We start from the raw sequence: 15,816 nt of genomic DNA on the forward strand, positions 1-15,816 counted from the left end.
CTTGCCTGGCTCCCATGCTTCCGATCCTAATGCCATCGCCAGTCTTGGGTCTAGATTTGATAAAAAGCTTAGTCTAGTAGTAAGTACTGTTGCTGATTTGAAGATTCTTAAAATGGTAATCAAGAGTTTGCAGAGAAAGTGGAAAGTGATAGTGACAGTGAAGTGGAGGAGGTGGCTACCTGTCCTGTCGGTTCTCCTAGACTGAGGTCCCTGTCCTGCTCCCCAAAACATGGGAGAAGACATGCCAAAAGTCCAAGGGAGGCTGATGCTGTTTGCCCACAGGTAGTTGCCGCCCCTCAGCCACACCTGTGGTCCACTCTCAGGTGTTGGCAGACAGCCACTGGAAAGGCTTGTCCAAGGAGTGCAAGTGAAGGAATCACTATCCGTCCTGTCGGTTCACCTAGGCCAAGGTCCCTGTCCTGCTCCCCCAAAACCTGAGAGAAGACATACCAAATCCAAAGGAGGCTAATGGGGTTTGCCACAGGTAGTTGCCTATTGTAACTGGAAAGGCTTGTCCAAGGAGATACCTCTGTTGTCCTCCAGCCATCCATTGAGCACATGGTGGTGCACTGTCCTAAATTTAATTGCCTTAGGGGAAAGTACTTACTAACTGTGAAGACTATTTTAGAAATTTTAAATGATGATGTTGAAGTAGATAACCTTATGGGTTATCAGAGAGAATCTGGTTATTTTAGTGAGATATTATTTCAGTATATTTAATAGAGATTTTAGTCATATTTATTCTTATACTAAGTATATATTTGGAATATAAAAGTTTTATACAGTACTTATTTTTTGTTGGTTCTATCGAATATCATTCTCCATTTGTACGTTCATATTTTAACACTGAATTTTAATGGTGTGTCATCATTCACCTATTCATTATAAATCATATCATTAAAATATATATTTCACCTTCATTACGGCGCTGAATAATCCTGATGGGTTCTGGCACTTGGTCTTCAAGACCTAAATTTAATAATCAATCAGTCAATCCTCCAGCTCTTCAGATAACTACGGCGTGGACAAGAAACACCACAAATGTTATTTGGACTCTTCCTGGCCTCTTAAGAACCCTTCTGAAGACCATGGCCAGTGTCCAGACACTCTGTCTGTCGGTATAAGCAGACTCTGAACAGTCCCAGGCCATCTTGTAGTTTCTCCTTGGTCCCTTCTGTTCCAGTCCCCTGTCCATCAGTGCCCACCTGTGTCTCCCTAGAACAGTCCGGAGACCATCTCACCTAAGCGCCCAGTGCCCGCTCCCAAGCGCCCAGCGCCTGCTCCCAAGTGCCCGGCGCCTGCTCCCAAGCACCCGGCGCCTGCTCCCGAGCGCCCAGTGCCTGCTCCCAAGTGCCCAGCACCCACTCTCAAGCGCCCAGCGCCCACTCTCAAGTGCCCAGCGCCCAATCTCAAGCGCCTGGCACCCGCTCCTAAGGACCCAGCGCCTGATCCTGAGCACCCAGCACCCGCTCCTGAGCACCCAGCGGCGCCAACTCACAAGTGCCTGGTGCGTGCGCCTAAGTACCAGGCCCCCCACCTGAGTGCCCGGCACCCCCATCTGAGCAGTATTTGAAGTTTTCACTTTCCTTGATTGGGTTGTGGTTGCTTTGGCCAAGAAAATTGAGGATCATCAAGATCTCACTTCAAGAAAGAGATAACATTGAAGTTACAGAAGAATGCCACTCAGGACTTGTTGACATAGTCATCTAGGCGTCCCATAGATTCTTCTCCTTTTCAAGCTAGGACCACCTCCCTCTCCAGCAACAGCCTTTTCGTGGAGGGAGATCTCACACGCCATTCAGGTCCCACTCAATGTCTGCTTTTCGTCTGGAGCCATCAAGAAGAGCTGTTCCAAACCACACAGGAAGTGAGACAGAAGTCTGTCATGTCCCTGTAAGAGCCAGTTTACTAGTTTTGGGAGAGATGGCTGATAAGAGGAGTGGAGCCCTAGATTATCAATGTTTTAAAGGAGGACTACGTCATTCCATTCTTGAAGAGAGAGCCCCCCCCCTCCTCCTGGTCACCTCTCCCATCACATTCACAGCTTACTCAGTAGGCTCCGAGAGATATTCAGCCCTATGGGAGAAAGTCTCCCTCATACACAAAAGGGCCACAGAAGAGCTTCAGGACACCAGCTCGGAGGGATGTTTACAATCGTTTTGTAATGGTACCAGGTCATCAGGGGGTTGGAGACCAGTCCTCAATTTAAGCACCCTCAATCACTTTGTCTTGAAAACAGAGTTCAAGATGGAGACAAACCACTCAGTCCTTGCATCTACTCACCAGGGCAACTGGATGGTAACCTTAGATATGCAGGGTGCTTACTTTCATGTCCCCATTCAGCCAAGTTCCAGAAAGTATCCAAGGTTTGTCTTCCAAGACAATATTTACCAGTTTCAGACTCTTTGGTTTTGTCTTTCAGCAGCCCCTCAAGTGTTCACTCAAGCTCTGGCTCCGCTATCGAAGTAGCTCCACTTAGTGGGAATCAACGTCAGTTTTTTCTTAGATGATGGAAGTAGAAACACGACTGGCTTCTCCGATCCCCGTTGAAGGACAAATGCATGGAGGACACACGCAAGATTCTTCTTCTGGCCCAGTAGCTGAGCCTTCTTATAAATCTCCAGAAGTCCCAGTGGAGCCCTTCTCAAGAAATCCTCTATCTGGGGATGACACTGAACTCTCAGGCTTTTTCGGTTTTTCCGTCCCCCAAGAGGATATCTAGCTACTTTCAAACAGTTCAGGAGTTTTCTAACCCTATCATCTTGTTTGGCTCAACAATGAAGGAGTCTATTGGAGACTCTGGCTTCCAGGGAAATGTTCGTCAGAATGGGCAGATTGCAAGAAGACACAGCCAGATATGAGAGTACGCCAGTTTTACCTGAGGGCCAGCTGGAACACGAAGACACAGCCAGACAGTCAGGTTTTTCTGATCATCTTAGAGATACAATCTGACCTGCAGTGGTGGCTATCAGAAGAAAGGCTGTCAAAAGGCAAGTCCCTTCATCTTTTGAACCTGGCCCAGACTTCTTTTCCGACACCTCAGACATAGGTTGAGGAGCATTGCTAAACAATCAGGTGGTCTTGTGATATGGACTCCAGAACAACACGGCTTACTTATCAGTGTAAGAGAGCTGAAGGCAGTTCAGCTTGGCCTTCAGAATTATACGCACCTAGTCTGCAACAAGACAGTCGTGGTGCAAGCAGATGATACCACGGCCTTTGCTCACATCCGCAACAAAGCATTACCCATTCCTTCCCTCTCTGTCAAGAGAATTACTGCTGTGAGCAGACCAAAACAAGTTACTCATATCACTCGGTTTATCCAATAAAGGTTGAATGTGGTGGCAGACAAGCTGAGCCGTCAAAGCAGGTCCTTCCCACCAAGTGGACCCTGGGTCCCCTAGTGTGTCTAGACCTGTGGAAGTTGTGGGGCAAGCCAATGATAGACCTGTTTGCTACCTCCAGAAACCATTGTCTTCCTCTGTTTTGCTCAACAGCCCCGGATCCTCTTACATGGACCATGGACACCTTGTTACAGCATTGGTTGAATCTGGACTGTTATGCATTCCCACCCTTCAGCATGATCAGGGAAGTATTGAACAAGTTCGAGATGCGCCACAGTGCGACCTTGACCCTCATAGCCTGTTTTGGCCTCTGAGGGAGTGGTTCCCTGACCTCCTACGTCTGTTAGCAGACTACCCAAGACTGCTTCCCCAAAAAGTATCGCTACTCGGACAACCCCACTTCATAAGACACCACCAGGGGTTGCTTTGACAGGCTCCAGTCTGTCTGCAAGCTTATCAGAGTGAAGGGTTTTTCAAGGGAAGCTTCAGAGGCTGTTGCAAAGAGCAGAAGGAAATCTTTTAGCCTTGTCTATCACGCCAAGTGGTCAGCCCTACGATGGTGGTGCCACAACTGCAGTGTCTCATCTTCTGAGACCAATTTGACACAAGTTGCAGATTTTCTTTTTTCTAACTTTAAAGACCTGGTAAAATCGTTTGGTCTCATAAAATCTGGATGTCATCCTGAAATGGCTGATGGGCCCATCTTTTGAGCCCCTTCGCTCTGCTTCTCTTCGGAATCTGATGCATAAAACTCTCTTCCTCTTCTCCTTACCTATGGCTAAGCGCATCAGCGAAATGCAAACTATTGACAAAAGAGTGGGTTTTTTCTCGAGGATGCCATATTCACCTGCAGTAGCTTTCTTACCACGTAAGGAAACAACAAGCATTGCATTTTTTTCTGTTTCAAAGTCATTGTCATGCTTTAGTGTTTTGGAGTAGAATATGTCCATGTATCTCACCTCCATTCTGTGCGTTATTCAGCTATGTAATTACTTGGTAAGTTATTTTTATGAAAATGATTTTTCATGATAAAATAAGGTGTCATATATACTTACCAAGTAATCACAGAATCAAAGCCCTCCCTCCTCCCCTCTTATGGACATGAGGGCACAAACAAATTGAATATGGCTGCTGGTTTTTCCTTCTTTTCCTGGTAGTTGTGGGGGTCACCTACATAATAAACAAGAGAAGTACTACCGCGAAATTCAAAAAAAGTTGCCGCACGAGGTAGATACATTAGTTATGTAATGACTTGGTAAGTATATATGAAACTTAATTTTATTATGAAAATATAATTTTTGAAGGAATACATTATATTCAGACAGATTGAGAATTAGGTGATTGTACTAAGAAAAAGATTCTGTTAATGAAAGCACCTAAACAAGATTATGCTTTCCTTTGGGAACTGTGTGTTTGTGTCTGATATACAGTATAGTGGTTTGAACAGCATCAGTATGAGAGCTATAACTTTATCAGTTATACAACCTTTATGATTTTCAATCCATATGCATGCCATAAGGGATGTTTAGAGATGTTCCTGGATTCAAGTGGGCTTCTATTTTTGTGTTAGAAAGTAAGTATTGTTTCTTGTATTGTATGGCATTTTGGTAATTTGTAAATTAAAATTTAGAACTGTAGTCTGTTTTTTACTTTTAGTGTATGGTTTCTTTGTTATAGGGACTCTCTTCCTTGTACAGTGAGGGACGAAAGACCCATCAGTGCTTGGTATGTTTCAAGACTTTCCCAAAGAAGGATAATTTTATCAAGCACCAGCGGACTCACACTGGGGAAAGGCCTTATAGTTGTCCCTACTGTGATTTTCGCGGTAGCCAGAAGTCCACTGTGACCAGGCACATAGGCTCTAAACATCTCACAGCTCAAACAAATTGGCCATTGTCTGCTCCATACTAGTTCATGTAAGGAATATTTCAATAAGGAGTGTACTGTTTCCTGTTTAAGGTTCCTGCAGTAGATGTGACAGACTTCCTTTTAGTTGATATGTATAGGCTGAGAATTCAAAACAGGTCTTCCATACGCTAGTTTGTCAAGAAGCATTGCTGTTTTTTATTGATTTTCTCTTGAAAGGATTTTGTCAATTATTCTAGGATGTGCGAGGCAGTTATAGGCAAGAAACATTTGGGAGTAACTGTGGCATTGGATCTTCAAGCAGAGTGCCTTGTCCAAGAGGGGCAGCAGTTGAAGGAGGAATGCACCCTTGCTTTATGTGTCAGAAACGCTTCACCAGTCGCCAAGATCTCAAACGTCATATACGCACACATACTGGGGAGAGACCTTACCAGTGTCCATTATGTCATCACCGTGCAGCATTGAAAGGCAACATTAAGAAGCACATTTTATCAGTTCACAGAGATGTTACTCATACTTCTGCAGAAGCTGTAACAGTCTTGGATATTGAGGCCTTCGAGTCAACAGAAAGTACAGTAAACTTTTCAGGTCTTGAAACACAGCAGAATACCTCTTTAACGTCGGAATCCTTTTCATCTTACTAGTTGATGCCAGTCAGGTTAGTACATTGTTAGAGAAATATTCTTAATGATGTGTGAGGTTACTGAGACTCAATATTATGTGCAGAAAGGTGTGTGGAACACTGCCACCTTAAGAAGGTATATCTTTTTTTTCTCAAATAGGGGCCAGTGGGATGGACAACCCAGTGCCATTATCTCATGTAGGCTTGAAGCAAACAAAAATAATGAACTGATGGGAAAAGCATGGGACTGAACCCTTAAGGATGAGATAGACATGCCTCTTAAAAGGTGGATGTTTTTAAGTCTCAGAAAATTTGAAGCAGGAAAATTACCTCAGAGCTTATCATTAGTGGTAATGAAATTGCTTAACAGTGCAGTCTGTAGATTACTAATTTTTGCAGACCAAATATGGGAAATGATGACTCAGTGGGTATTATAAGGCTACCAGAGAGGATATTATTGTTATTATAAATAACAAGTCACATTTCTTGACTCATAGGGCTGGCTGAAAGGGCTTGTTCTTAGTTTGATCAAAGTGAAATCAAAGAGAAAAGTTAAATCTATAAATCCAGAGAATATACAGAATAGACAGTAAATTACAAAATACCTTACAAAAGAATTCTCCATTCCCACTCCAAATGGTAAAGTAATCCCCCAAAAACTACATAGTCACACCCCCATTGTCACTTTTTTCCCCTGCTACCACCCCAAGAAAGTTATAGATATTTTGAATTTTATTCTCTTTCAGTTTTTCTTTTATCTGTACACATAGATTAATGTTTCTGATCTAAAATAAAGGCAGACTAAAAACCATAGTACAAAAGTAAAATAAAACAGTTGAAAGACAGTAACCAAAAACATATCTTCATTGCCACCATTTATGTTTAAGTGATTTTTTATTGCAAAACTATTTTTCGTATGTTAATAGACAGTCATTTGTGGTACATTACAGGTAGTTAAATACTTTTAATACATTTATTTAATTCATGGTATGGTAAAAATGTTATCTACTTGTTACCACTCCAGGCAGTGTACTTGTCAAAGTTGTCATGGAGCCACTCATTATTGTGGACATTGAAGCTTCCAAAATTGTAACTGAAGGCTGGGTGAAAATTCAGCAAGATTCATGTTAAGAAGTTCAGTTTCGAATAATGAAACAAAGTCTGTAGAAGTTGGTGAACAATAACAAAAGTAGAGAATAATAGTTGAAATTGTATGAAGAATTTTTAAACAGATGGCATCATTTAGAGGAAATCAAAGATTCATAGGTCTGTTGATATGTATGTTGATGGTACTATAAGCTCAGACCCACTTATGAGACACAAATGTAAGTAAAACATGTAGTGAGCGGTATAGAAAAGGGCAAGAGAAACAACACTGGACAGCTTTATTTGAAGATGAGATTGTAGGGATTAGATGCTCTGTGATGTTGTACAGAGGGAATATGAGAGCTCTGACCTTGAATGATGCATTTGATGTTATCAGAGGTATAGGCCAAGCAGAGGATTAGGAAAAATTTTCTAGACTTCAGTGTAAGTGTAGGCATAGAAAAGAGGTCCATGTCTAGAGAAGGAAGCATCATTAGACTGTTCCACTGAGTCTTAGAAGGGGCTATAAGTCTCAAGTGGTAATATCTCAATGAATCATTAATACTTTGAACACCTAATATAAGTTAAAGGATAAACTATTGGTATGCTTGTTATATAATTATATGAATTAGTTTGACTATTGGTTAACCAAGAGGAATTGGAATTGTTTAGACTATGTGAGGTTATATTATTTCTGAAGAACTATTTCAATGTTAATATTCTAAATTTGGATCTGTAAAGGTTCCACTTACTGTACATCATTAATGCCTTGTGTGCAGTACTGGACTTTTTCCATTATCCTTGAAAACATGTTTTACTTTAGCCATGGTTGAAAAATGTTAATACTGTTATGTACCAAAGGTACTAAGTGGTATGCAGATGAAGTTCAAGTCTATGAAAGGTTCAAAGTAAGTCACTCATAATTGATAATAAACTTACATTCTGATCCTTATCAGGAGGTTGTACATACTTTCAATAGAGATTTCTTGTTTTTGTTGTTAAGCAATGTGATGTTTTTGTAATATGTCTAGTCAAGAACTTAAATATACATTTACAGTTTTCTTTGTTTGTCCTTTTAATAAGCACCTGAAGAGTATGATTCACAGGAAAGATGATGGTAGAATAAAGAAAATGAAACAGAAGGAAGAGATAGATAGACTATAAAGCTAAATGGACAAGAAACTGCTGCAAAAACTTGAAAGCTGCAGTGACACCATTTATTAAATAATGTAGAAAAAGTAAAACCAGATCTCTAGGTATCCTTAATTCAGTAGAAAAAATACAGGGACATCCCTTAGTTAATGATGCTTCAGCACTAGTGTTTCAAATGCCTAATTACTTGTAGATTAGTTGTATGTGCACAGTATTCCTAATAGAATTAGCAAGGCTCATTTGACCAGGGACAGGATTCCATCACTTCAAACCATATTGCCACACAGCAATATTATAAACATTTTATGAGAATTTTCTTTACAGAGTTTTCTTTAAAATACTCCTTAAATGTAATGAATAAGACTCAGCAACTGTATAGTGCTGACCAAAACTTTCCACTGCCAGAATATCAGTGCTGGTCTGGCAATGCCTCTGGAAAGCACCCAAATTCATTTTGTCCTAGGATGTCCCTCAAGGTTCCAGTGCCAGACCAAGTGGTCCAGTTGCCATTGTGGGAGTCTTCTAAGTATTTGAGGTGATACATTATTGCGTGTTGTTTCACAAAGGTTCTCAGGAGCATGTCAGCTACCAAACAAATAGTACAACATTCTTTTCAGTCCATCACACATACTAACATATTTTGCATATTAAGATATTCACTTCCTTGTGCTTCTGTAACACCACTGTTACATATAGCCCCTTCCTGATCTTCCTCATTCCCTTTTCAGAAAGATATCTTGTAATTCAGTTTTTCTTGTTTTGCTCTGAACTCAGCCACTTATGCCTGGAGTGATTTGACTTTTTGTCTCTACCATCTTACATTTTACCACTTATTCTTCCTGTTGCCACATCACTAATTACTTTCAGTTTTCATTATTCCATTAGACAGTAAGACCACAATTTTTATGTCTTCCATTGCTTTTCTTGCTCTGTTTACTGTAGTTTATAATTAACTTTTTCCCTTATAACATTTCCTGCAAAGTACCAATAATGAGACATCCTCTTCCATTCCTTCATTGTCCATGCTGACACTGTATATAACAATTCATCACTTTAGGTTCCTTGCTCTTAACATTCAATTTCAGTGTATTCCAACAAACAATTTCAAGTAGTCTGTAACTTGTCCTTAATCTCTTCTTATTACACAGATTGATGTGCAGATATCAGCCATTGCACCTTTCAACTTAATCGTTTCAAAATGAACAGAGCCTGTACTCTTTACCTAACTTCCATTGTCATTGCACTCATATATTTCACAGCCATGAAGACAGCATATCTTTCTTTTGTCTACTTTTTCACCAGTGAGTCATGTAACACCTTCCTTAGCATGTTGCCCAATTCAAAGACTATTTTTTTCACTGAAGAGTTCCTTCATATCTGATATCCCTGAGTTTTGTAATCTTCATGTGTTCACACATACTGAAAATTTTATAATTTGCCTGCTGCACTGCACAATGGACACTTAGAGGAAATTTCATTTCCTTTTTGAGTATTCTGCAGCCTGAGTGAAAGCCCTGCTCATATTTGGTTAGTTGCTGTTTAGTAGTTTGGCTCATGACCAATAATTTTGAAAACGATTGTTTATATTCTCTCATTTGCTGTTTCCCAGTTTTCTTCATCATGACCTTTTGCCATCTAAATTAAAGTTACTACAAATTTCCATTTTATTTGAGATAACCAAACTATTTAGAAATTGTCATTGTTGTGATAAAGTATTTTCTTAGGTGAATATCTTTTGCCTGTAATTGCTGATCCTTGGTCCCTGAGAGGTGTGTCTTCCTCTCTTTGGACAACATTTATGGTGAAGCACTCTGTAGGCAGGTATTGTGCTGTAAAGTTCCGCGAGTTGTATTACTTGTTGGTGAATGCCCTTGTCAGATGTGGTTATGAAATTGCATTGTTAGTATTGCTAGCAAGGCAGTTTCCATTTCCTTTTGTATTCAGATTTCATGCTAAAAGGCTACCCATTTCTCAGTGCACTTTGCATTATTATTACTACAGTATTGTATAATTTTGTCTGTTAAATAAGAAGTGCATCCTTGTCTTTTTCATTCTGTGGAATAAGTTCTGTACATCTGGACCTATTCATTTGTGGATTTCATGGGTCTGCAGATTTTCGACAACTACTGTCTCTTTACCACTACTTAGGTGAACAATAAGTATGTTCAAACAAAAGTTCTTGCCTGTAGTCAGGTTTCATTTCACAATGGCAGTAGACCTAGCTATCATAAATCAAATCAAATCAAATAGTAGTATTGGGGTTATTAGGTCAGTTAGCAAAGGTGACATATAGTTATTTCTGCATTGAGAGACCAAGATTCCATCAGAAATTACAGATAAGCAAAAACTGTTGTACTGAGGGCACATGTCTGGCTTTGCTATTATTAACAAATCTTTCACTGGAACGAGGAAGAGGTCATCTCAGTGTGGGATTGAAGCTGTTGAGTCTTTATTTATTGATAATTGATCCATTTACCTATATGATGTACATGATGTCACAATATTCCTTCAGGGTTAAGCCCAATCTTTTCCATTAATTTTTTTATTGTGACTGTGGTAGAAGGGGTAATTAACTTGCATGTCCCATTGGCCTCTGTTTTTAAAACCACAATTAAACTAACCGATCTGAAGAGTGGTATTCAAAGAATACATAAAAAATAAAAAGTAAACGTATATTGCTGGAGTAATTAACTACACGACATGCTTTATTGACCATTCACATTTTTAGTTGACAGGTCTCATTGTGACTCAGTTTTGTACCAGTACAGTTCAGTAATCAACCAGTTAAGGAATCTGTGCATGCATTTGTAGTGTGTATCTGTTCAGTTTATTTATTTATACTGTATATTACATACTGTACTGTAATTATCTTCTGTTTATTGTACATATTTGAATTAAGTTGTTCTTTCTTGAGTTATGTGATATCTAAAAATTACCCAGGAGATGAAGAAACAGATTGCATTCTTGAATGAACTAAAGAAATAGACAAAAAGAAAAAAGAAAATATTACTTAATACTAGTAAATATTCTTTTGGTACATAGAGATACCTACAGGTTAAATGATATTGGGAAAAGTAATTGGTTTTTGCTTTTATCCTAAAGGCGGTGATGAAGGGTAAATGAAATGCGATGTATGGTTATCCCATCATTTAAGGTAAGATATCTGAAAAAAGTTAACTTTTTACTAGTAGTAGTAGTACTGTAGTAGTATCTGGAGTAGTGGTAATAGCAGTGATAGTAGTACGTTGTAATTACCAGATGTCAAGTCTATCAGGAGTCTTCCAACCAAACATTGTATATAAATTCGATAACATGAATTCATCTTTCTGAACTGAATGCCTTTTTTCTGGTGTTTTTGATTTTGTTACTGTTGTTGTGATTTGAGTTGAGTCTGGTAAGAAAGTAATTCTTCAAAAGCATCTTGTAAAATTTTCAAAGTTAATTATTTCACATGGAGGAATCTGGTACTAGAGAATAACAATCTGCTGCTTTTAGAGTCAGGCAGGAAAGTACCCTGTTATGGCATCCCCACAGGTTAACTTAAATAATCTATTCTATCTAAAAGCCTAGACAGAAGAGTAGAACTGACCATGAGGTGAACTCCTGCACCAACCCGTGCCTTTTAAATGCAAGCGTTACTGAAATAATAAACCCTCGACATCAGATGAGAGAAACATTTGTTGATGATGAGGACCAAAAGTCAACGAGGAAAACAGAAGAGAATGTTTTATTTATTTTTGTTTTCAAAGATATCTGTGGGAAGGGAATTAAGTGCTTTTATTGAACTTAGCCGTAAAGACAGTATAAAGGAGAAAAACTCCTAAAAATATTGAATGAAACTAACTTCTGGGAAAAATGAAGGGTTAGAATACACTATCATTTTGGCATTTGCATCAAACATTTAGTAAAGATAACTATGTTCGTTCCACGACCAGTTACCTTTTTGACTGATTAAAATACTATCCGTTTCCTTCATCCTTGCACACATTCCTCTCCATAAACTATTGCAGTACAGTATAATACTTCTCAAACAAACACACTGCACTGGGATTATTGATGCAATTAAAAGAATCTTACAAGAAAATCTGTGTTGCGTTGCACCTGGCGTACGAGAGACTTAAAATTGCCTTGCAGTGTTTATAAATTCTCTGGTGATACCTTGCATAATATAAATACCTTCAGACGTTACCACTATCTTCAATCTCTCCATGTTTTGCCTGAGAATGTCTCTATCTCTCTCTCTCTCTCTCTCTCTCTCTCTCTCTCTCTCTCTCTCTTTGATCTCTCTTTGATACAATTGTGTCTAATGCAGTCACATGACTGATTACATTTAGTGAAATCCATGAACTCTCTTTACATCTGGTGTATTCCACTGTGATTACTTTTGATGAAATTTATCATCCCAAGTTACTAATGGTGCAGTTAATTTTTATTAATGTTCATTGACTGAACTTTGATTACTTTTAGTAAAGTCCATTAATTCAGATTACTTTTAGTGAAGTCCATTTATTATGATTATCACTGATGAAGTCGATTTACTCAGATTACCTTTGGTGAAGCCCATTTTATCTAGTGAATTAAATTAAGTGATTAACGAGGCCCATTAATTGATTTGTTTTAGTGAAATTCATTGACTACACCTGTAGTGATGTCTATCAGCTACTTGATTACCTTTAACAAAGTCTGCTGACTGGTAACCTTGTGTGAGGTCCATTGACAAAAAAAACTTTAGTAAAATCTGTTAATTCTGATCACCTTTACTGACATCCATTACCGTGGTATTACCTCAGAAGCCCGTTAACTGATTATTTTAAATGAACCCTGTTAACTCGATTACTTCTAGTGCATCCTATTAAGTCCGATCACCTCAGATGATCCCATTAATTCCATTATCTTTAGTGAATTCTATCAACTGTAGTTACCTGAAATGAATTCCTTCACCTCTGATTACCGTAGTGAAGTTCAGGAACATTCCTCTCTTGTAGTGACTGAGGGTGACTTTGGTAGCTGATGCTCCTTTTTGTGTCTTGATCATTGAAGAAAATCTTTCACAAATTCAAACATTAGAACGTTAGAGCATTCCATCAGTACAAGTAGTACTCTTGATTTACTGACAAATCATAAAACGCTGATAGTTACATCTTTCTCCCAGTAACCCTGGTCAAGAATTACGATGTCTTTGTCTTTTGCCAGCCTCCAAGATACTCGTTAGTCAAACAAACCTGTGTAACCAAGCTACCTTGAATCTTAAAATGGTGTCTTTTGCTTGGTTACTCTTGTTGGCCTAAGGTTGCAGAGAGTGTAGTTTGCTTCATTGCTGGGTTAATGCTGCCTAGTTTCATCAGATGACAGATTTGATGTTTGGTTTTAGCTCAGAAAATAACAAAAAGACAGTTCTTACATTTTAAGCACATAAACCAAATGAAATACATGACTCATTTTTCCTTTTCAGCATGAAAAATCGACTCATCATTCACCTATTCATTATCAGTCATGTCATTAATTTGTAAAGTCCCCGCTCAACGCGTTTTCTGTGGAGAACATCCCGTTTTGTGCAGTGCCTTTCTGCGATCTAAGGTCGAGCGGAATATATATTTATCATCACAATTGTAAACTGTGTATATGTTGTCTTTCCAAGCAATCATGTATTATGTACAAGTAACAAGTTATTTATTTCATATGTCAGACATTGTTTATCACTATGTTCTCTGTATGAACCTGTCCTGTTTTTAAGGAACTAGTTTGACCTCAGGTCACCTGTAAATCTTTGTACCAACAGTCTCTGCGAACTACACAGTCTTCCGCATCCCGCTTTATAAGCAGCTAATTTTCATCAATAAATCAGCAGTACTTGTCTCGCTGCTCATTATTTCGCACCTCTCTCACAGTGGTGACCCCCGGAGTGGTTCTCGGAAGCCATTAATGGACCCAAACGGTGACTAAGTCTTGGCCCAGTGATCCTAACCCACACCCTTAACGGACTAACTACAGCGCTCTAACAAAGCGTTCGGGCGTTAACTGACCCTCGTCGGCAGGTCGCCAACGTCATTAGCGGACCCACACGGCACGCTCCCCAGCGTGTATTGGCGTGAGTGTTCCCACACACTCCAAGTGAGAGAGCGAAGAGAGCATGGGCGGAGAATTCCCAACCACGTACAAATTTCCGCGAACCTCTCGGAGGCAGACACCTCCCTCTTGCAACCCCCTCCCACGCGCACCTCCACACCAGCACCGGTGCCCCACGCGATGGCCCCCCTGACTGACCAACCAAAGAAGGCCCTTAACATAAGGCTGCCGCCATTCACCAGGGAGAATGCAGCATCTTGGTTCTACAGGGTCGAGGGCCAATTCAGAATAGCAGGCCTGACTGACGAGGTGTTGAAGGCGGACATCGCCATTAACGCTCTCCCGGAGGAGATTTATAAGAAGATCACCCCATGGTTGATGACGACGTTGGTCCCCACCACCTCCCAAGAACTGAAATCCGCTCTCGTCGAGACCTGCTCCCTACCGGTCTCCGAGAGAGCTGCCCGCACCCTCGACCTCGCCCTCAACCCCCGGCAGAAGGGAAACCTCTTGGAAGTGTGGCACGCCCTCCAGGACCTCCTCCTCCTCCCTGAGACTGACAGCAGTGGCAGGTGCAAGGAAATCAGTCTGTCGAGGGAGATCTGCCCACACCCTCGACCTCGCCCTCAACCCCTGGCAGGAGGGAAACCTCTTGGAAGTGTGGCACGCCCTCCAGGACCTCCTCCTCCTCCCAGAGACTGATGCAATCTCTGGCAGGATGATGTTGGTCGACACTGGAGCCAAGCGTTCGGTGCTTCCACCTTCAGGAGAGGACCGCAGACGTCCACTGGACCCGACTACCTGCCTGACAGCCACAAACAGGTCCCCCATCCTCTCCTACGGCACCAAGCTCCTGTCGATCTCCATCCTTGGCCAGAGGTACAACTGGGAGTTCATCATCGCAGACATCAGGACTCCACTCCTGGAGGCGGACTTCCTCGCCCACTTCAGTCTGGCAGTCGACGTCGGACGCAAACGCATGCTAGACACCCAGTCCTGCCAGTCCCTGCCCTTGTCGCCAGGCCCCAGGGAGCCCGCCATCTGTTCCATCGCGCCCCACCAGTATGGTTCTCTCCTGAAGGAGTTCCTGGAGGTCTTCAAACCCAAGCTTCACCAGATGCCCGGGACTCCTGCCAAACACGGGGTATACCACCATATCAAGACGAAAGGGCCCCTGATGCACGCAAAGTTCCGATGGCTTCCCCTGCAGCGCCTTCAGGAGGCCAAAAAGAACTTCGCAGAGATGGAAAGGATGGGCATATGCAAAAAGGCTCCCAGCCCATGGGCTTCCCCTCTTCACATGGTGCATTAAGCAGATGGCAACTGGAGGCCCTGTGGAGACTACAGGCGACTGAACCTGGCAACAGAGCCGGACCACTACCCCCTGCCGAACATGCAGGACCTGACGGCCTCTTTCCACCGGGCCAGGATATTTTCCAAAATGGACCTACTAAAATCTTATTTTCAGGTCCCAGTACCTCCGGAGGACATCCCCAAGACTGCCATCGTCACGCCCTTTGGGTCCTACGTCTTCGCCTTCTCCACCTACGGCCTGAGGAACGCGTGCACGACCTTCCAGAGGTCGATGGACAGCATCCTGGGGGACCTGGACTTCTGTGTCTGCTACATCGACGATATCCTAATTTTTTCCAGATCCTGGGAGGAACATCTGTGACACAT

At 41.2% G+C, this 15,816-nt stretch overlaps 1 protein-coding gene across 4 annotated transcripts in view; it reads left to right on the plus strand.

Moving 5' to 3' along the window:
- LOC136842650 (longitudinals lacking protein, isoforms H/M/V-like) overlaps positions 1–7,982 on the plus strand; it is a 45,658-nt gene extending 37,676 nt beyond the window's left edge. For 2 of the 4 annotated variants that reach the window (XM_067110274.1, XM_067110275.1), the window contains exons 6-7: positions 5,022–5,260; positions 5,450–7,982. In XM_067110274.1, the coding sequence (XP_066966375.1) occupies positions 5,022–5,255 (234 nt within the window). In that variant the 3' untranslated portion in view covers positions 5,256–5,260; positions 5,450–7,982. The remainder of the gene's footprint in view (positions 1–5,021; positions 5,261–5,449) is intronic. The other 2 variants (XM_067110271.1, XM_067110273.1) reach the window with 1 other exon arrangement.
- Positions 7,983–15,816: the final 7,834 nt, after the last annotated feature.

The sequence above is a fragment of the Macrobrachium rosenbergii genome, chromosome 10 (assembly GCF_040412425.1).
Source record: "Macrobrachium rosenbergii isolate ZJJX-2024 chromosome 10, ASM4041242v1, whole genome shotgun sequence".
NCBI classification, from domain to species: Eukaryota; Metazoa; Arthropoda; class Malacostraca; order Decapoda; family Palaemonidae; genus Macrobrachium; species Macrobrachium rosenbergii.